The 22,347-nt window shown below is 40.8% G+C and overlaps 2 protein-coding genes across 8 annotated transcripts in view; one reads left to right on the top strand and one right to left on the bottom strand.

Moving 5' to 3' along the window:
• The window catches only part of arhgap9 (Rho GTPase activating protein 9), a 40,770-nt gene extending 34,484 nt beyond the window's left edge, over window positions 1-6,286 (bottom strand). For all 6 annotated transcript variants that reach the window (XM_041946544.1, XM_041946511.1, XM_041946536.1 and 3 more), the window contains exon 1: window positions 6,072-6,286. The gene's annotated coding sequence lies outside the window, so the exon portion shown is untranslated. The remainder of the gene's footprint in view (window positions 1-6,071) is intronic.
• Window positions 6,287-6,625: 339 nt separating this feature from the next.
• On the top strand, window positions 6,626-22,346 carry mars1 (methionyl-tRNA synthetase 1). 2 transcript variants are annotated; one of them, XM_041954094.1, is made up of 22 exons: window positions 6,626-6,886; window positions 8,516-8,606; window positions 8,982-9,060; window positions 9,341-9,472; window positions 10,259-10,334; window positions 10,579-10,763; window positions 11,749-11,858; window positions 12,215-12,331; window positions 12,576-12,779; window positions 13,984-14,185; window positions 14,679-14,753; window positions 15,026-15,196; window positions 15,777-15,872; window positions 16,629-16,746; window positions 16,952-17,165; window positions 18,571-18,702; window positions 18,943-19,047; window positions 19,377-19,572; window positions 20,233-20,304; window positions 20,534-20,560; window positions 20,844-20,978; window positions 21,589-22,346. In XM_041954094.1, exons 1-22 carry the CDS (start codon window positions 6,784-6,786, stop codon window positions 21,736-21,738), a joined length of 2,790 nt encoding a protein of 929 aa, XP_041810028.1. In that variant the 5' UTR covers window positions 6,626-6,783; the 3' UTR covers window positions 21,739-22,346. The 2 variants fall into 2 exon arrangements, with proteins under 2 accessions (XP_041810028.1, XP_041810037.1); XM_041954103.1 differs by lacking the exon at window positions 20,534-20,560 and having other exon boundaries at window positions 6,627-6,886; window positions 21,589-22,345.
• Window position 22,347: the final 1 nt, after the last annotated feature.

The following is a 22,347-nucleotide window of genomic DNA, read 5'->3' on the forward strand; positions in this document are numbered from 1 at the left end:
GACAAGCCACTAAACGACAAGCTCAGCTCCCGCAGAGATAGTTTAAGATAGCAGGACCTGTCAAACTCCACCACACGGCAGCACGGGAGTGGAGTGAAGGGTGGTGGTGGAAAGTTCGGCGTCATATCATATCCATGTTCATTCCATACGTTTGAAGTCGAAAGAGGGCGGCTTTAATAATCGCGGCTACATGGTCTTCAAAGAGAGATGAGACATGGGGAAGAGGAGTATAGAGTGAATGAGGAACTTCAAAGGGTTTCTGCGTGCGCTCCCACATCCGTATACACATAGCAAACAGACACACACACACACACACATCCGCACGTAGACTGTACTGTATTTACATATGAATGTCTATAACCAAAGGGTTCACAGGAAAAGGAGAAAGAAGAACAAGTTGCTCCACATCATACATGCTGTTAAGTGACTTTAATCACCACGAAAACAAGTAAAAAGTGTGACACTTAAAGTTATCAGGACTGCTGATTTAATATCTGTGTCAGCCAAAACAGCTACTAGTATGTCTTGACAGTGATACGAGCCATGCTGCCTGCGCATGATGATGATTTTTCCCATGCATCCAATGTTTTGTGTGCTCAGCTGGCGGCTCGAGGCCCAGCGTGAAGCCAAGTGTGTGAGGTGAAATGTTGCATCATGTGTCCACACATCAGATATTATGAGTAACAGGAGTTTTTAACACAGCAGTACAGCTTACGATAAGCACAGAAAGGCCTTGAAATTTTCCTGAAATCAATGCTAAACCAAAGCACGAGTCACAAGACTTCACCTGAACTACTACCTAAAACAGATTAAATGATCACAAAGTGAAGTCTTAAACTCAAGGCCTTTAACATTTAACGCTGTTAGAAATTTGCAATGAGCTGCTTCAGTATGAATCCGGCCGCAATGACGGTCAAGTTTTACAATATGTGCAACATACAACACACGCTATCCTTAGATCTTTAATTCAGGCAACAAAAAAAAAACTCTACAAAGCCTAAATAAAAAGGGAAAAAACGCTTTCCTGATTAAATAATTTCAACAATTAGCCTGAAATCTTGGCCCGATGAGCAGTTCTACTGAGGACAGCCATGTGAAGGAGCAGTCACTTTGTCTATGGATGTACAGTTAACACTACTAGTGCTGATGTCTCTCTCGCCATATGAGACACATGCCTCAAGCCAAAACAGCCTTTCATCCTCCCAAAGCCATGCATTATTGATGATCAGACCAGAGAGAGACACTGAAACACACACTGTGTTTCCCAGTGTGACGGCTGGCTGCCTCTGTGTGCATGAATGCAAGTCTGCAAGCGCGTGCGTGTGTGTGTTTTTGTGAACAGGTGGGCTGGATTCTTTCAGTGATGAGCTGTATAAATTATCAGAGAGCCAATCAAAATGCAGATGATGACGGTAAAGCAGCCATTGGCTCACGCTCTCTCCCATCATCGTGACAACAACCTCTGTGACCAACTACCATCTCCAGTGTCTCCAGTATGTGTGCTATTTGTTTCTTGTTGCACATAACAACATTTCACATGTGTGATGCCATCATTTCAAGCCTTTGCTGACGCAATGCTCGTGTTTACAATGAACCCTGCAGCCTGCATCGACACATAGCAAACTTCTTCAGAGAGTTCGCTTGAATAATACTCCCTTTTCTCCCACTTCAACATAAACAACAACCAGACAGACCAGTGCTTGCCAGTTAGGCAAAGTAGTGCAGGATTGCTCAGGGGCCATTTTAAGCTCTTGAAAGAATTAATTCAAGCATCACATTTTTAATTAGCTTTTATGCTTTTTGTGGAAAAGAAATGGGAAGTGAAAAATACACTGCTAGTATACTTCTAGTTCAATCATAATACGCTTATTTCAGCAAGAGAAATAAGCTCATGAATAATGCTTCTTATTTCTACAAGAAGCTTGTCTTACGTATGAGAAATGCAGCATAAAATATCCGTCACCCTATGGTTTTACTTTTGAAATCACGTTTCAGATAATTAATGGACATGATTTTGCTCCTTGTGAATTTATTAACATTACAGCAAAAGAATTGGGGCTGGAATCAACAATTATTTTTGTTAGTGATTAATCTGTGCATCAGTTTCTTAATTAATCGTTTACTAAAAAATGTAAAAAAAATTGCTTTTTGTGCAATAAACAATCTCAAACCTAAAGATAATCAATTTACAACAACATAACAAGACAGAAAAGCAGCCAGTCTGCTCATATCAGGTGACTGTTTGCCATGACTGATTATCAAGAATCGATTAATCACTTCAGCACGCACAGGAATGGATCATGCCTCGCTTGTAAACTGGACTGTAGCACTGTGGAGATGTCGAGCCATGTTGATTTCAAGACTGAATATAAGACTGGAGTTGGCAAGATATGGATTGTGCAGTGCATTGATTTTAGTCTGCAGCACTCAAACAGAATAAGAAGCTTTTTAAATCATTCGTTACTCATAAAACAATCTTTAAACAATAATCACGATTGACTCACATGGAAGGTGATGTTTGACCAACACGGCGCATATTGTTGCTAATATCAACCAATGACAACCAAACAAGACAGTCCTCTTTCGCTATATTCTCACAATATTCTTCAATTGAAGGAAATAAAATGCTCCACAGAAGTCAAGAACAGTCTTTAGAGAATAACAAAACAAACCTTCACTCTCTGACTGGGCTCATGGGTTTGGTGCTGAGCCTGTGGGAATGTGCGGTACATTGATGTTTCTAATGAAGAGCGCTGAGCTCCATTGATCCACCGGGGATGAGAGTGAGCTGTCAAAAGCTATCAGGCAAGTCAAAGACCCACTTTCAGCTCTGTACAGCTGAAGCAGGCGCGATACTGCCGGGGCACAAGGAAGAGCAGCGAAATCTCCCAAGGCAAACGCTACAGAGAAGAGGCACACACACAGACGCAACTTTGATGCCTTCACTGGGTTAAAGGGGTTATTTGTTCAATAAAGAAACATTACACAAATAATAATAAGGGGTTAGGGGGTGTCAGACGTGAGAGGAGTATTGTGTGCCTTCAGGTCTATTTGGTTCAGCTGGTTTTCTAAGAATGACTTGCCTTCCATTTTTTCTTAAACTCACAGGATATGTGTAGGCAGACTGGGGCTGCAAGTGATGATTATTTTCATGAAATTTATTAGACGAGTCATTTGGTCTACAAAATGCAAAACAAAGCTGAAAATATTGAAGAGAGCCAGAAGCGGTGTCTTCAAACAACTTCTTTTGTCTAACCGAATGTCCCAAACCTAAAAATAGCCAGTTTACAATGATATATGATGAAGACGAACAGCAAAGTCTCCCATTTGAGCTGAAGCTGAAACCACAGACTTTTTCACTACTTCTGCTTGAAAAATGACTGAAATGATTGATTGCTTATCAAAATAGTTGCAGATGTTTCCGTCAATCCATTTATCATATTATTGATTACTTGTTTCAGCTCTAATGCAAACATTGATTCATTTTACATTATGTGGCAGTGTATGAACCAGCGTGGCCATAATCAAATGTGAGTTCTGTTTCAGTCCTGTTTGACAATGATATTCATCCTCTTCTCAATTTCTGGATTGATGTTCACACTGTCGTACCTATGCATAATGCAAGCTAGTGAAAGCACAAATCATTGCGCAGATACTAAGTAAATGCAGGATTAAACTGGATTAAAACAGAGCACAGATGGCAATGTAGTTGGCGTTATTACACTGGACATTAGTTGTGACATGAGAAGCTGCTTGCATGTACAAAATACACTATAGTGAGTAAATAGGAGACAGACACCAGTCACATAGTGTACAAGTATCGCCTGACGATGTATCCTGGACTCTAATTGCATCTGCATTAACGTCACTTCCCTGCCAATTAGTAATAACACATTGAGCCAAATGTCTTTGTGGAAAAAACCATAAACACAAAAATTTATTTTTGTACAAGAGTGAGCTCTAATGATGCTCGAGTTTTGAGTTTCTCAAGCTTGAGATCATCGGGCTGTACATTTAGTTTATACAGAGTGGCCAAAACATTAGAAAAATCTCTCAGAATAAATCAGCACAATTCAACAGCACTAAAATCTGCAGCCGCTAAAATGAGCCGCTAAAATGACCACCTCTCTAAAACATGAACAACTCTTAACTCTAAAGTAGGATTTATTGCAGAGCTGCTGTATTAGACTGCATCAATTTCAACTTGATGTACAAAATAAACTGGCAGCTGAGTGTACATAGTGATATATTTGACACATTATCAAGAAAAAAGCATATGTTTTAAATATACCATCATTTCTACTTAATCTGTTTGAGGCTCCTAAAGTATGTCACATGACACATGACAGTTTTGGGTCATGAGAGTTTTTTGTGACGTAGGAATGGGGTCAAGGGGTAAAAAAGGTTGAGAAAAAAATTGAACTCTCAGAAAGTTTAAAATGATGGCAAGGTAATGAGAACTTCAGTACCTTCAACAGACCAATGTGACCTGAAGAGACAAATCTGTACATTAATACCAAAAAACAAACAACAACAAAGCATCTGTCAGATGTGGCGGTGTAGGACTGTTTCTGCAGGACCGGACTGCATGAAGAGACTGAATTGTGTTGTGGCTGACACCTGGTCTTTACAGTACAGAGCAGATGAGGTTTTGCTGCACTTTGTGATCTGCTACTGTATAATTTTACTCTACAGCTGATCGAATGCATGCAAGCAGAGAAGAGAGACTGACAGACACAAGACTTGCTCAAATATCCGAAAGCAGCAGAATAATCTGACACCAGGATGTGAAACGCTTCAGTCTCTCAATCTGTCTCAGCAGTGAAGCACACGAGCAATTACAGAGAACTTCTAACCCCCCTGCTAATACTGCACATGGTACGGGGCACTTTTAATCAGTCAATGTTGCAACTGGAGAATAATCTTTCAAGCCTGTGTCGTCACAGGCTGGCGAAAAGGGGAGCAAATCTCCTGCTTTGCATGGACTTAAGAAAGATTATGAAACACCAAAAATGCAATGCGTCAGTCAAACTCTTTCAATCACACCCTGTGGTTAACCCGTCCACGCGCTTTCCGTGAAGCATCAAAGGGCTAAAAGCCTGCAGTGGCGTGCAAATATTTCTGCATGCAAAGAGGTCTGTCATATATAAAGTGTTGAGATTAGTGATTCTTATCAGTGTGACATTTAGTGACTGGGAAATAGAGATGACCAAAAATGGGGTCATGGAGTCAGCACCACTGTAGTGATGACATGTGTGAGGATGCATCAGCGCCTCAAGGACTAGGTGTACACAAATTACAAAAAAAATTAAAACAAAGTGCATTAGGTGTTAAAAAGTGTGTGCAAATAGGGGGAGGGCTGAACAGGAAAGGGTGGCTGTAGGTTCTTTTCAGTGCTGGGTCTATAAAAGCTGGCCCTTTGTGGCAGTGGTTGTGACAGCATAGGTGGCATGTGGTTTGACACTATGATGTGGGGGAAAAAAAACACGCTATGGAAAAAAGAGACTAGTAATTGCAAAATGCATGACCTATTTATGGAAGCAAGACCTACTGTAAGTTGCTTAATAGTACATTTGCAGCATTAGATGGACTATGATGAATGCACTGTCATTTTATCAAACCTTAATGTGTTAGAATGAATCTAAAAGTCACTTTTCAAAATAAAGCATAAACAACTCACATAAGTGTACAAAATAGTGACAATTAGGTAAAAAGATCATTAAAGTAATAAAATACTTGTGACAATCTGATAAGTTGCTTCTGTCATTAAACTGAATGAGTGATTGAGAATAACAGATTTCTTGACCTGCAGTCAGATGTGGCAGGTGATTAAATGATATGGTCTAACAACTTGAAAAGTAAAACCTACATTATATATTTCAGTGTCGTTTCATGGTTTCACAGTCTAAACACAGTCCCTGCAGATCAATATACCGACGGTGACTGAACAACAGAAATCTTGCAGAAAACATTTCATGCAGTAATGTTATATTTCACAACAGAAAAGAAGTTTTCTGACTAAAACATTCAGCAGAAATCTCATCTTTGCATTCGAGGTACATAACACTCACCTAGCAGCGGCTTGATGACAGCTCAGTGGTGTTTTTGGGGTGCACTGCAGAGAGAGCAGGAGTTGCGTCTTTTCTCGTGGGAATAGTAAAAATATTGATGACTTCACATAAGTCAGGCAACGGAAGCTCGTAGATAACTCCGCCGTGCACTTTTGCAAATTAACAGTCACACATGAGCACCAAGTTACCCGCTGCAGCTCTTCATGACTCCTGGCGCTTTAAGTGCATGAAAAAACTAGCTTTCGCTGTGTGGGTTTGGTGGTTTTAGATTGGCTACAATCGTCTAATATGATTTTACACACAACCAATAAGATCACTGAATTGGCAGCATTGTAGTGTGCGCGTTTCATTGCACGACTTCGCCCGGTATGTGATGCACATCGCGAGAGACGAATCCCGCCCGGTGGTGCTACAGAGGAAAGAAAAACAAGCAGGTCTCGTGCATGTCAAGCGTTACGCTCTGTGAAACGCTTCATGGGAAGTGTAGTTTATTTGACAAGCTGCTACAGTTTCTGTGGATCCCACAGACACCGCTCCAAAACTACATATCCGCCATTTGTAACCGGACGAGTGCCGCTTGCATCAGCGTGTGGACGGCACACACTGGCAAACTTTCTACCAGCAGCTTCTTGTCTTGTTTAAAAGTAAAGATTTCGCCACCGTTAAAGCCATTCATCATTCCCTACATAGCGGAATAGCTACCAACGGCCAGATGAAGCTCTTCGTCAGTGAAGGCAACCCGCATTGCCTGAAGGTGTTAGCCTCTTTAGAAGTGACTGGAGTTCAGTGTGACGTTCAGTATGTCAACCACGAAGGTAAGAAAGCATGGTTAGCTTAACGTTATTCTGTAAGACTACCTACATTGCAGAATAATTACAGCTGCTGTTTGCTTAAAGCGGCAGTGGCAAGTCCTTATATGTATTTTTGTTAAGTTTGAGTTGAGTTTGTGGCGTAACCGACGGCTGTAACTGCTGAACAGCTAGCTAGCTTCAGTCCTGTACAAGTGATATCTGCCTGTCAGTGTCAGTCACTGGTGAATGGAGTGAACAGTCCACCTGTAACTGTATCTGAGAAACAGCTAGAAAACTCTCTTACTGCACATCACTGCTTTGTTCGTCTTGTTTTGGCACTCTTTGTGTAGCTTAATGTAGCCTTTGTTTAGCAGCGCATAGCTTCAGGTGTTCAGGCTTCAACTGAACCTGTACAGTATGCCTCACTATAGCTACACCTTTCAGGTCTGGAACAGTCCCGATTTACTTGGATTGGGTTACATTATAAAGTAGTAGGGCTGCGTTATGCTGACACAGTCAAATGTCTTGTTAGAGCTCGTTATACCACATTTTTCAACAATCATTGTCATTGTTTTTGAACGTAGACTAAAATCTGATATGGCTTACAGTGTTATGCTGTTATTCCTGCCAGGCTTGTCAGGCTGCACCCAACAAAACAAACCTGATTAGATAAGGACATGAAAACAAATAAACAAACAAAAGAGAGAGATTCCTGCATATGGTTGTACCATATTATGGGCTGGATATACTCATGCTACTGTGACTCAGGGTATTTCTAAATAGATGCATTGTCATAACGTCATCTAGACCTCTGCTGTGCAAAGGAATTAGATTCTAAATTAATGGTAATACACCTCAGCTTCAGGCTTACGGTCCGATTGTCTCAGACATGTCAGGGAGGCCTCACTCCCAGTCCCAGATGAGTGCAGGTCCTCCTTGAGAGCTGGATCACAGAGCTGAATAATCAGGACCATCTGGCGTATAGCCACAGTGTATGAATGAAGTGGACTGTACTGAGATAATACCCCTCGATTTGGCTATCGATGATTTGATTAATTACAAAGTCCTAAATATTGCTCAATTATTGATGTTAATGTAATAAAAATGTCAGTGTTATTACTGCTGTATTCAATCCTAGAGCCTTCATAACATATCAAATTGTATTGGCAAATGTGAAGCCAGGCCATCAGTAATAATTCAGTATCAGAACCCCCTCATGTGGTCATCTGCCCTGAGTCCTGATAAGTTCCAGATTAAGAAGATCAAATCCTTGACCTTCCACATGACCTTTGTGTTCTTGATAGATCATTCAAGCAATTTAACTGAAGTATGGAGCCTGAGAATTTGATCGAAGGATTATCCCTGAAGCATTGAAGCATTTGAGGAGTCTTGTGTTATTAGTTCTCCTGGAGATGCAGCATTGAATTCTAATGTAATCTCTGCTCAGGAAGTGTAGAGATGAATTAGCTTTTCTTCTCTCTCTGTAAATACACAGCCATTAGAAAGATTTACAGTTTGAGTCGACATGTTTCAACCAGGTGAAGAATCTAGTCTAACAAGTCTATAAACATGCTCATTTGGATAACAATCATGTCTGCTGTTGTATGCATTTTACTAGCTTTGTGTTTTTTCTTTATTTTTTTCCCCTCACAGAGAGAGTGGTGCCCCACCTTAGCCGTCCAGCCTTGCCAGCCCTGCTCCTGCCTAATGGTTTGCACCTTTTCAGCTCCAATGCCATCTGCCGGTCAGTAGATTATAGTCCTTCCTGCTTGGTCTTTTATGAATGCCAGTGGCAGTTGGCACGAATGTGGAGGCTGTTAATCGCTGCCTCAGTTATGAAATTTCCATGATATATATAACTGGCGATGAATATTAATGATCTGGTAATGTATTGAGTTGAAAATGCCACAACGATAAAGCGAGGCAGGCAACGACATCAGCTTTTCCGCTTAATTCTGACAACAATGACATGACAATGAAGTTTTGAGGTGCTCTGTAGCCAACTCTCAAAGATGGAGCAGATTTGTGACGGATATCTATATTTTAGATATGTTTGTTATCAGAGGAAAGCCACTGTCTGACAGGATTTCTTTCTGTTTCCTACTTTTTAACACCTTAGATACCTGTTTGAAGTAAGTGGACAAGACTGCAGTGAACTTTGCAATCAGTGGCTTGAATGGGAGGCCACAGATCTTCAGGTGAGCTTGACATAAAGGAGACTTTGTATTTATCTGTTGTACAAAACACTAAACCTCTGTAGAATGCAAACCCACACTAAAAGAGACGTAAAATCTTTGCATCTAAATGATTAAAACTCATGCTCTCAAAAGAACAATGTCCAGAAAAAATCTATTAGCATGTTGTGTCGGGTTTAAGGAAATTAATTGTTTAACCTCGATCATGCATCTTTGGTATACTGCTTGATCTAATGTCATCCAATCAATTCTAATTAATCTCTGCTTTGTCTTATTTGTGTAGCCTGCACTGCTTGAGGCCCTCTACATGGCAGTGCTGCAGGGAAAAGGATCAGAGGTCTCCAAGGTCCTCCAGGGGCCCCTAAACTACTTGAACCAAAGCTTGAGCAAGGGGAACATGCCATATTTAACTGGGGTACAGCATTTGCATTTCCTGTTTACCTACTGCACTTCTTATTTTTCAGTATCCATGTAGTTGCTGTGGATAGTGCATTTCGAAGATAAAAGCAAACACCTTACTTAAACAAGGCCTTTTCAGTCAATACTATATAACATATGATCCAGTCAAAAGTTCAAGATGCGTTTTTGGAAGCTCAGTTGAGCTTAGCTGAGTGTCTCCTCTGTGCCGCATCAGGCTCCTCCGGCAACATTTCTTTTTCTTCTTTTCTTTTTTTCAGCTGCTGATGCTGAACTAGTGATGCATTTTTGAGTTAAAGCGATTTATCTGGGGAGGAGGTCCCTTATGTTGTAGATGTGCCTGAGAGTGGATGGGTGAGGGGGGGATCAGTTCTCTGTGCTATTTGCAGCCCCTGTGGCAACAAGTCATCTGTGTCTGTCATATGTTTCATGTGCACTGAAATATGTTTTGTTAAGTCTCTTGGTGATTGGCATGGCTCGGAGGAAGACTGTGTAAAGCTAAAGAAAAACAGTGGTGAGCACACTCAGTGAGGAAGTACACATAGTCCATGTTCAGTGAGATGCAAGAATACCAAACAATCATGCTGAAAATAGTCTTGGTTGTTGTGTATGTATAAAGTCATCAGGGGTCTGGGGAATTATTCCTCTGCATCATTTAGGGCTTTCAAAATGACAGGCATTTAGGTTTTTGATGGGGCGGCAAGAAAGGACATATGGTAATTTCAGGAATAGTGTCTGTTAACGGCTTAGAAAATGCTGTTCATTAAACTGTGCTGTGTTTCAGGAAGCCGTTTCAGTTGCTGATGTTGTTTTGTGGGCTGCTCTGTACCCTGTTTTATCTGACTCTTCACTAGAAATAGGTAAGTGTTATTAAAATTTTAAATTCTTTGTTGTTGGCCATGCCTAAATTGTCCATCCATTAACTAATTATTTCTTTTTAGTACCTAAACTTCTTCCCTATTTTCATTTAACAAATTTCTCCTCTTTTTTTTTTTACCCCTTACTTATCTTCTTCCTTTATTTTATTTTCAGATATTTTATTTCCAATTTTTTGTTGTCTATGTTCACACGGTCCTTACCACAACCCTTTGCTTTCCTCTTCAGGTGAACACAAGTCTGTGAAGACTTGGTTTGACCGTGGGGCTGTTATGCACAGTTTCCAGTCTGCTGCTCAGAAAGTGCTGCAGGGAAAAGGCCTGCAGGGCATGAAGAGCTACATGCAGAGGCAGCCTGCCCCTCGGAGCAGCCAGTACAGAGACACACAGCCATGCAACAGCAACCCTGCTGAGGTATCAGCCAGATCATCAGGATAGCTATTAGGCTTAAAGCTTCCTTACTGAACCAAAAGCATTCGGAGGTGCTTCAGTGCTGCACTTATGCTTATTCTTCAGGAAACGTGAGGTTTCCAAGAAACTGTATTGTCTTTTTTATTTTCTTCAAGCTAAAGATGCACAAACACCACCTTGCAAGATTGGTCAATTGTCACACATGTCCTTTCCCATTGGCTGTCTTTACTTCACCGTAGCTTTTTTACTTAGGGAAAAAGTTAAAGCATTCAAAGGGTTGCAAGGCTTGAATTCACCCACTTAAGCTAAGCGCAGATGCAGTCTCCGTGTGAGAGTTAACCTGGCTCTGTGAAAGCTAAATTAACACCCGTGTTAGGATATAGAACATGCAGCATGTAAAGGTTACATCACCTTTTTCTTTATCCTCTATTTCTTTCTTCTGTGAGCATGGGAAGATGTGAACAGGTGTCAATCAAATATAGCAGCAGCCATTATAGCTCCCAGTCAGAGGAAGTTGCGGAGTGTGTGTATCTCAGATTGCTGAATGCTTTGGGGTTAGAGGTCAAAAGAGCAGATGAGAAGGGCCAAACTGAACACTGAACAGTTGAGCGGAAAGGGAAACACTTAAAAAAATCCACTTACTGCATACTGTATGAGTCTTGTGCATATACTGCTGTGCCTCTTCTTGTTTTTTGCTTGTTTAACATTCATGTTTAAATTGAGCTAATTCTGAAAGTTCAGTCGTGGAGTGTCCCCAAAGCCAGTTTATTATGAATAGTTCATGGAACAGCTAATTTTAGCCTTTCACTGCTTTCCGAAAATGTATAGGTCATAATGTCTCAGTATCGTTTGGAATTTTTGTCTATATTAAACAAATATTTATTATATTTAAGTAATTAAAATTAAGAAAACAGCAGGATTAAAATGCTAAATTTTAATAGTGGACATGACTAACCTGATTATTCTTTATATCTAAATGTTTGTTTAGGGGGAGGAAGGTGAGCGTGTGGTTTCAGAGGAGGAGATGGAGGCAGCTGTTCTCACCTGGAGTAAAGGTTTGAATGCCTGCCCTTTGGCTCCAGACAGACAGTGTCCCATGTGAGTAATTAAAAGTACCATGTGTCCCTCTCTAGACATTGAGCAGACACTCAATGACTTGAAATATAGGACATTATTATTATTATATGAAATAGTTTGATCACCTCACCTAAGATCATCTTCCTGTGGGATACTCCCACAATCTAAAATGTTACCCAGCAAACACCATGTACAGTCTCAAGAGAAGCAACCTAATTTTCTAAACTCTTGAAATTTGTCAAGTGATCATTTGACAGCAGAAAAGTAGAGTGAGTTGAGCTGCAGTATTTAGAAATTCATCCATGCGGATCTAGACTCTTGAGTAAGAGACAGGCAGATTAAAACCCAGAACTGTTTTGTTTTTTTTTTCTTATCAGTTTGCCACAGGAAGGCAAACGAAACCTGCTCGTGACCAGCGCCTTGCCTTATGTCAACAACGTCCCCCACCTGGGCAACATCATCGGCTGCGTCCTCAGCGCTGATGTCTTCTGCAGGTATGATTTTAATCTTGTAAGTCTTCTGTCTACATAGGTGGCAACAAAATCCTGATGATCATGAAAGAAGTTAAGAACCCACAATTCACAAAGTAAAATTCACTGTTGTTCACTGTGTAGCTCCCCATTGTCATCTCTCTCCATTTCTTTTTTCTTCTCTACACCTGTCTCCCTCACTTTCATCCCTCTCTCTGAGCGCCTATCATGTCTTCCTGTGCTGACTGTGTGCGTCTCCTCCTCTAAGGTACGGTCGTCTGCGAGGCTGGAATGTGCTGTTTGTGTGTGGCACAGATGAGTACGGCACAGCTACAGAGAACAAGGCCAGAGAGGAGGGTCTGACGCCGCAGCAGATCTGCGATAAGTACCACGCCATTCACTCCAGCATCTACAAGTGGTTCCAGATTGACTTTGACTTTTTTGGGAGAACCACCACTGAGAAGCAGACAGAGTAAGTGGAAGCAGGGAAGATGGTTGTAATTGGCCTGTTTTGTAAAAAATATCATCTGCTGTTATTTGAGCTTCGCAACCCTGGTCCTCTAGTGGGTTGAAGGTTCTGATACTGTCTGGCTTTGGTATGTGAGAGCACGTTTCCATGTGATTACTGTACAATTACGCAACATAGGATTACTGTAATCTTGCATTAGATACTGGTGTGGATGTCTAGCCCTCTCAAGCATAAATTCTGCTTTACTTAATCTCAGATTATCGAACGTGATTGTAGAATGTAGGTTAATGCGTACGTTTCTTGAGTTTACCAAATAAGAAAAAGAAATCCTGTTAAAAATATTTCTTTCTGGATGTTCTATAGTTTAATTATCAATAATAAATAAATTATAAATAATGGGGTTTGGTGGGTTCATCTACTTATATGTGGAAATGGGATACAAAAGTGGAGAATTTCTCAAGCTTGTACTTACAAAATATTACCAAGATAAGACCTCTTGTTTGGGGGCCTTTGCTTTGATAGAGTACAACATAAAAGGCATCAAACTCTCTGCACCACAACTATGTGCTTTGAAAAATGAAAACAGCCCACAGATTAAAGTCTTTTGACTCGATTCATGAAAAGTGCTTTGGATGTTAGGTCTTACATTTTAGATTTACTATCCACCACCAAAGATTACAATCAGCTTTGTTTTTGTACCATTTTTTTCTTAACAAATCAATAACACAAACGCTCTTCCCTTCATCTTCTTTTTGTAGAATATTGCTCTATATCTATGATGCTATATTGATCCATTAAGTTTACATCTTTTTCTAGTCAACAGGGAAGAGCGGTATTAGTTGTTGGAAAACAGAAATGGTGTCAGGGTTCAAAGACGTGTTACTTCCCACATGACACAATTTTCAGTGTGTTCATAAGATCAGAAAAGAGAACTTTATTGATCCCACGCTTTGGAAATTATGTTGTTACAGACAGCAATAATAGCAAAAATAAAAAAAAAAGAAATTGTCCAAAGAATCCAAAATGGGCAATAAAAAGGAATACAAAATAAGAAATCAACTATATATACATTATATACAAAAAATGTACAAAAATAGAGTTGCATACACCTTTCATTTAGGTCAAAAGACAGCCTTTTTCTCCTTGCATCCCAGGCACGACGCCTGAAGTCTCTTTCAACCATCTTTGTCCTCTGTTACCTTTTCAGGATAGCCCAGAATATTTTCTGGCGACTCCACGAGCATGGTTTCCTAGTGGAGGACATGGTGGAGCAGCTGCGTTGTGAAAACTGCCAGCGCTTCCTCGCCGACCGCTTTGTAGAAGGCACCTGCCCCCACTGCAGCTACCCAGAAGCCCGTGGTGACCAGTGTGACAAGTGTGGAAGGCTCATTAATGCTGTGGAGCTCAGGGTGAGTTGGACGGTGCATGTTGACGATAAAAGGCAAGAGGTAGATGACCGTGATGAATCTATGATTTTATAATTACTTCTATTAATTGACTATTAGAAAGAGAATGCTGGGGGCAGCAGTTGCCATACTGTCTGTATAGATATTTATATAGATATATTTTTTGAGATTGAGTTGTGATCCATCTGTGATGGCAGCTGCACCATATATTAAAAACTGATCATTTACTTAAGCAGCAGTACCTGTATGATCTTTTTGGGCTGCTTACTGTATTGGTTTTTCACTTTGTGCAGAACTGTCAATCTAGAAATGCAGACTTTCTCCTTTAATCAGACTCTGCCACTGTGAGCTTTCATTTGCTGTTAATGTAGCTGCGCAGAAACATTTGAAATTGTTTCTGCTTTCACAGAGGAAAAAATACTTGCAGATTCAGGTAAAAATCAGGTTAAATTCAACCTAACCAGTGTTGATCATTGTTGATGGCTGTCCCCTCCAGGAACCCCAGTGTAAGGTCTGCAGGCAGACTCCAGTCATCCGCTCCTCCAAACATCTTTTCCTGGACCTGCCAAAGGTATGCTTTTCACACTGCATGGTAATGGCCTGGGTTGTCCGTTCGACAGTTTAGATGGTTCTTTTTTGGCAGCAGGGATTGAGACAGAGTTGGCCTGTTTAGAGAGTAAAAGCATAACATGCAATTGAAAGTCAAACAGCTTGTGGATGGCAGTCGTCCCTGTGGTAACTTTATTGTTTACGCATCTTTACTCATTCTAGAGCTGTGGTTTAGAGTTAAGACATTCGGTTCTTTTTGTCAGCATTTTCATTCTCCCTCTTTTGCTCATGCAGCTTGAGACTCAGCTGGAGCAGTGGCTGGACAAGTCAACCAGCACAGGAGACTGGACAGCAAATGCCAAACAGATCACTCGCTCCTGGCTGAGAGATGGACTCAAACCTCGCTGCATTACCAGGGACCTGAAGTGGGGAACGCCAGTACCTCATCCTGACTTTCAAGAGAAGGTCTGCTATTGTTGTAGCGTTTTTCACGTAAAAACTGCTGTTTGAAAACATTTACTTGTTTATAGTTTATTATACAGTCGAAAATATGCTCATACCATTGTGTTTTTTTCATCTTTTATTGAAGTATAATAAAGCCCTAGGGCTGAGCTAAAGTGCCTGCTGAGGAGATAACAAATGCAAACACTTAATATCTAAGGTCAGGTTCCTAATTAAACATTGAAAATGACTGTGCACTTCATTAGCTGTTTACAAATGCTGCAGTGACTGATGATGCTGCAGTGCTCTCTAACAGCACTCTTGTGCTTAACTGGGAGGCTCTCTAAGTCTGACATGTCTAAACATATCGGAACACGGACCACTTCTTTTAGTACATACCTCTAAAATGTTCTCCAAACACAAACGCATAAGGAAAGTTACATGCACACTTATTATCAGCATTTGTATCCAGGTCATTTTATCATTCCTCCCAATCTTTGTGTCCTTTTTAGTGTGAGTCATGTGATCCTGAACTTATCTCTGTAACACAAAGCAATGCAAAAATTGCATCCTTTGTCATTCATGCCTCTTGCTGCCTCTGTAGGTGTTCTACGTGTGGTTTGACGCCCCCATTGGATATCTGTCCATTACTGCCAACTACACCGACAAATGGGAAAAGTGGTGGAAGAATCCTCATCAGGTAACCCACCGTGACACACACACATGTTGTCAGAATTTATGAGCCGAGCAGAGTGCCGATGCACGAGCTTGGCACAGATTTTGTACTCTTTAAAACACAGAATGGGTCTGATTGGTTTTTTCATTGCCCCATCTGGTCTTTTGCACTCTCCATTAGAACAGTGTAATTCCTAGCCCCATATAACCCTCTTGTGAAACAGATGAAGACATAACCTCTTTCATTGTGATTGTGAATGAAATGCACATTCAGTTGAGTACCCACAGCTACAATGTACGCACAGTCAGTATAATGTGTAGAAGGCAATACAGGCCCACTTCTAGATTCCGCACCTCTCAGAAAAAAGTCTCAGCATGTTCTGTCCACCATAGATTTTCTTGATTTTTGTTGTCCATGATGCTGACATCGGCTTTACTTCGAAAGGGGGAATTATTTGACACATGCTAGTTAGCTAGCTCATTCATATACATGTGGACTTAAACTGCGACTCTTGCTTTAAAGTTCTTTAAAAAAAATTCTTAAAACCCTATAGATAAAAGAAAAATAGCTAACATATCTTCTTCACTCTTTCTGACTCATCTCATCTCCACTTAAAACCCCAGGATTGAGCTCCTGTAATGTGTGTGTGATGGCCTGTATTTGCACAGAGAGAGAGATGGGGGTTGGGGAGAGCTGATAAGACCTCTTTGAACCGGGTGATCTCATGATGATCTAATATGATGTCATCCTAATAGTGCAGTGTTGTGTCTGTGCCATCAGGTGGAGCTGTACAACTTCATGGCCAAAGACAATGTACCATTCCACAGTGTGGTGTTTCCCTGCTCTCTACTGGGAGCTCAGGACAACTACACTCTGGTCAACCACCTCGTTGCCACTGGTAAGACTGACTGATTTCACAGGTTGATTAATTATTTACATGCAATATTATTAGACTAAGAGACCTTGAAATGCTCATAAATCTACAATAATGGCTCATTCACTCTGTATGGCAGTTATGCAATGTGGACGCCATGAACGATCCCATTCACACTGGAAATTAAGGTTCAGCTTTGACGGTAATTTACATTGTAACTTCCCCACAGAGTATCTAAATTATGAGGACACTAAGTTCTCCAAGAGCCGAGGCGTGGGTGTGTTTGGAGACATGGCCAAGGACACGGGCATCCCGTCTGATGTGTGGCGGTTCTACCTCCTGTATGTGCGTCCGGAGGGACAGGATTCAGCCTTCTCCTGGGCTGACATGGCTGTGAAAAACAACTCTGAGCTGCTCAACAACTTGGGCAACTTCATCAACAGGTTGGTAGAATTTACTAGTGAGAATTAGACTTACTACAGAATTTAGATTTGCCCCATGACCCCAACAAAGTAAGTACCTGTTCCCTGCCATTCAACTTTGTGACTTTGTGTTCCTGTTTTTTGTTCCACTTCACTTTTTATCAACTGAGATCAGTCACCAGTGAAATAAAAAAATGGGGCAATCCACCTCAAGTTGCCCACATTTTTGTACATAATAAGTTTCACTCAAAAAGTAAACACACAGCAGAACTGTCATCTAGTCCAATTAACAACTAAGTTTTCAGATTGTTGTACTCATTGGGAAAAAAAGTCTTTTAGAGCAGTAACTATTACAAGAGGCTCACCCTAGTTTTCTAAATTTGTTTGGGATGGCGTAATTTAGCCCCAATTACATCGCCTCAAATGATTTTTAAAAGATCGGGGTTAAATCCCACATCAAAGATTTTTCTCCGCAGCTTTTTTTCAAAGTACCTTGATCTTCAAAATTGGTCTCGGGCAGCAACATTAATGCCTAATTGGCTCAAAAATATCTTGTAGATTGCATCCAGCCTAAGGTGTTGGAGGTAGAAAGTATTCTGCTTCAGAAAAGAAATTCTGTCCTTGCCTGGATCCAGTTACTAAATCACATCATTAGCGACACTGTGTCCATCTTATGCGGCTTTTCAAATTCATAACGGTTTCTGGGCTGTGGTGCTCCAGCTAATTGCGCTTCAGTTGAAATGTTGACTCTTGAGAATTTCACAAATAATCAGCTTGACAAACAGAAATGAGTAAATCCCTACTTAATATTTACCACCAGCATATATTATTTTATTGATTTGGATTACTCAGTTATCATTAGCAGTAAGAATATTGTTCTTTATTGTCCCAGGATGAAAAAACACCTCAGGGCTCATCAGTTTGACTAATTGAAGGACTTAATTAAGGACAAATTAAGCATGCAGGTCACACAAAGTTCACGCTCACACATCAGAGTCACAGTTCATTGTAAATTTGGCGGTTATGTCAAAGCATTTTGGTTTGGCAGACCCTACATCGAAGCTGAGTCATGTGTTAAATATAGGTCTGTTACATCAAACATGATAAAGACCTTCTCACTGAGAACGCCCTCCTGATGTGCACATAAATCTACGTTAAAAAATGGCATGAAGGAGCTGTGAGGCGACTCAATGCAGCAAACTGTTGTGTAGCAGAGCAATGCGTTACATCTGGAAACAAAATCTATAATTTATAAACAATTAGCAAGTCAAGTAAAATGCCCTTCTCTCGTTTTGCTCTCTCTCTCTTTCACAGTTTTTCTCTCACTGGCTTTCTTACTGTGTTCCCACATTTTTTTCCTGACCCCCAATTTTTTTTTCTTTCTTTATCCATCTCATTAAAACCCCCCTCTCGCTCTCTCCTCCAGAGCTGGTATGTTTGTCACCAAGTTCTTTGAGGGTTGTGTGCCTGCGATGGAGCTACAGCAGGAAGATAAGAAGCTCCTGGCTCTGGTGGGCTGGGAGCTGCAGCAGTACATCCAGCTGATGGACAAAGTCAAGTAAGACTACTTACATACCTGTCAAATGGCTTACGCTGGGATTTAGACGGAAACTCGTCTATTTAATTCAAATGACTGTTAAGAAGTTAAATTCTGCTTGGCTTTAGTTTAATTCATGGATTTAAAGTGATTAAAATCTGAAAATGAAACATGTAAATCATCGGTTCAGTTACTCCTTTTAGATTGGCAGTTGTCTCATCTCGAGATGCATCTCTAATTTTCTCTCAAATGTTCCACCAGAATCCGCGATGCTCTGAAACACATCCTCAACATCTCTCGCCATGGCAACCAGTATATTCAAGTCAATGAACCCTGGAAGAAAATCAAGGGAGGAGACACAGAAAGGTGAGGTTGCCTTGACCTGTTTAGTGCAATCTGTACCTCTGTAGTTTTGTGCAAGGTAGATAGATCTGTGTAAAACTTTGTTAGCTGTGACTCAGATGTGTGAATTCTCATTTTATATTAAAAACAGAAACCTTCATTCAGTCATGTATCTCTGAGCACAGGAAAAGTTCTTTTGATTTAGCACAGATTGAGGTCATAAAATCAATTCTTAGGAGAAATAAATAGGTGTATTTACAGCCAATTAGAGGAGCAGTAATCAAGCAGTAATGTAATTTCTATGCATTGTAAGATTAACCAAAACATTTATATCCATGATCTGATTGACTCAGGCAGCGTGCGGGCACAGTAACCGGTGTCTCTGTAAACATCGCCTGCTTGCTCTCAGTGATGCTGTTGCCATACATGCCAACGGTCAGCCAAACCATCAGGGATCAACTCAACGCACCCCAGTCTTGCGTCAACGCCATGTTGCAAGGCACTGGCAGCTTTGTGTGCACCCTGAGTGCCGGCCACCGCATTGGCACTGTGAGTACAACCTGAAAAAGTATACACACAGTTCATACATGTGCAGACCCACAAACCTGTGGAGCCTATTGACGCTGGGTGATACAACGAGGATGCAACAGTCTGTCGATATTTCAGCGCTCTGGAGGACATTGTAGTCGTGTGGGCGCACACATACACACACACACTTGAGAATAATAGCCTAGACGGGGTTTCGCGGCTTCAGCCTTTCGAACAGCAAGTTTCTCTCAGGCCACTTGTCCCTTCAGGCCTAATTGTGGTGACCTGTGTCTGCAGCAGCCTGCCAACGCCGCATTCAGCCTCCAAGGCTATGATGATTCGTGACTGAGGTCTCCAGGCAAGGAGCGGCAGACAACACTAATGTCACACTAATGCACCATACACGACGCTCATCAAATCACGCCTTTTGTCAAAACTATAATTCTGCATTGGAAGAGTGGCGATCATGATTGAAACTCTGCAAATTTCTCATACATAGTTATCTACTTACTTACTTGCATAATCCTCTTTGTTCAAAGATGAGCACTGAGCCTCCAGGTTAAATCTTCCAGCTACACTGGCCTTGGGCTGGATCCACAAGCGCAAACTTTATCAATATTCGTGCATATATTTTTGTTAATTTCTACCTTTTGTTCCCTTTGTCAACCTGTTTTATCCCAGGTCAGCCCATTGTTCCAGAAACTGGAGGTGGACCAGATCGAGGCTTTGAAGAAGAGATTTGGTGGACAGCAGGTATTTGATGTTTATGATGCCTAATGGTCTGTGCATTAGTTAGGTCTTGTGGTAATATAGGTTGACTATTTATGAATAATGAAGTGAGAAAGAATTGATAATGCATAGCCGTTCACAGTCCCTCCCTCAGACTGCCGTCATGAATAAGAATTTGTACATAGCATCCATCATATACAGTAGATAAAAAATAATCCCTCTGTAAACCTTCTTCTCAACCGCCTGCCTCTAGCCTGAAGATGAACCACCTAAAAAAAAGGTATTGAGCGGTATTTGTGTGTGAAGTGTCACACTGTTGTGTCAATGTTGATTAGTGCACGCCTTCACTAACACGAGCACCTCATCTAATGTTTTTAATTTTTACTCATCCCCGTGTGTCCAGTGTGATTCACTGTCCATTCACACTCCCTGACTCATAAAATCCTGTCGGCATTTTGAGTGATGAGCGATATTGTCTGAAATGAAATAAGTGATCTGTAGAAATAATAACCATCAAAACGCCTCAAATTTAAACATCGTCATCTGTCCGTTTCCTCCCTCAGACGACGGCTCAGAACGCTGCCAGCACTCAGCCTGCCGCTGTGCCAGCTCCTACTGCTGCTGCTGCTGAGGTGGCGACGGTGAATGAAGTGGACCCGGAGAAAGCCAAGCAGCTCACACAGGCTGTGGCTGAGCAGGTGAGATCGCTGACTAGCGGCAACGCAACGTTGAGTTACCAACCATAAACCCAGTTCTTACATTTTTGACATGTTGGAATCAATCATTTGTTATTTGGACAGATTTTGTGTTTCAATAAGTTCATTTTGATTGCATTATTTTATCTTTAAAATAGCCGTCTTGTAATAGCAATAACAAAACGGACGTCATCTTTAGTACGGAATTAAAACGATCTCTCCAAAAATCAAATCACGCATGCAACAAACTACTGGCTGCTGAAATAAATAACGGCTAATTTTAAAAGCTTTTTTTACATTGTATATCTATTTGATAATTATCAGGCATTCAATTAATTGATCTTTTTGTTTTTATCTGCAAATTAGATTTTTGGCATTTTACATTACACTTATTCCTACAAATGTGCGGTTGAATTTTTCAAATTCTCAATATTTCCAAACCCAGAGTGACGCAAATAATTTTTAAAATCACAAAATGCCGCCTTAATTATTTGGGTACTATTTGATAAAAAGAGTTGGCAACATCTATTTGACCATAAAAGCTAAAGTGTTTAATCAAAGACAAATGCGAGTGTGAGAAATCTATTAAAACCTGTCATTTTATCTATCGCAGGGGGAGAAGGTACGAGCTCTCAAAGCCCAGAAGGCGGAAAAGGCCGTGATCACAGCAGAGGTGGCCAAACTGTTGGACCTGAAGAAACAGCTGGCTCTGGCTGAGGGGAAGAGCCCTGAGCCTGCATCTCAGAAGGGCAAGAAGAAGTGAGACAGACAAAGTGAAAGCAAAATGATGGAGGTTTGTGAGAGGGAGGGAAGAGTAGAATGGTTTGAGGTATGATAGTGGAGAATGGGAACAAGATGTACACTAAGAGAGATGAGGGTATTAGCTTAAGGCAAAGCCGTGACAGGATCTAAGACAATGTGGTATTGGCACTGAGGACTAATGAAATGCTGGATAGGCCGACGGGGAAACGAAAACACACAAAGAGAGAGTCAAATGAATACAGCTACAGAATGGAGGGATTTTTCCAAATCCCTACACCAAAAGAAACTGATTTTATACTCTCCCTGTGATAAAGTCAGCATACGATATTAGCGTTGGAAGGTGTGTTGCATTTAAAGATGTTTTTTATATATATATATATATATATATCCCCTGGAAAATTGTGTTTGCCATTTGCTGCAAACACCTTTTGGATCCAAAACATTTAATTAATTGATTAAGCTCTGTTAAAAATAGTTTGTACTCTTCCCCTCGCCCTCTCTCAGTAACCTCCGGTTGACACTATTTTCTACAAAAAAAAAAAAAAGATTAATACACAGGTCATTAAAAAAGGAAAACCAATAAACATTACATGACACGAAAAGTTGCACC

Source organism: Chelmon rostratus, chromosome 2 (assembly GCF_017976325.1).
Source record: "Chelmon rostratus isolate fCheRos1 chromosome 2, fCheRos1.pri, whole genome shotgun sequence".
Taxonomy (NCBI): domain Eukaryota; kingdom Metazoa; phylum Chordata; class Actinopteri; order Chaetodontiformes; family Chaetodontidae; genus Chelmon; species Chelmon rostratus.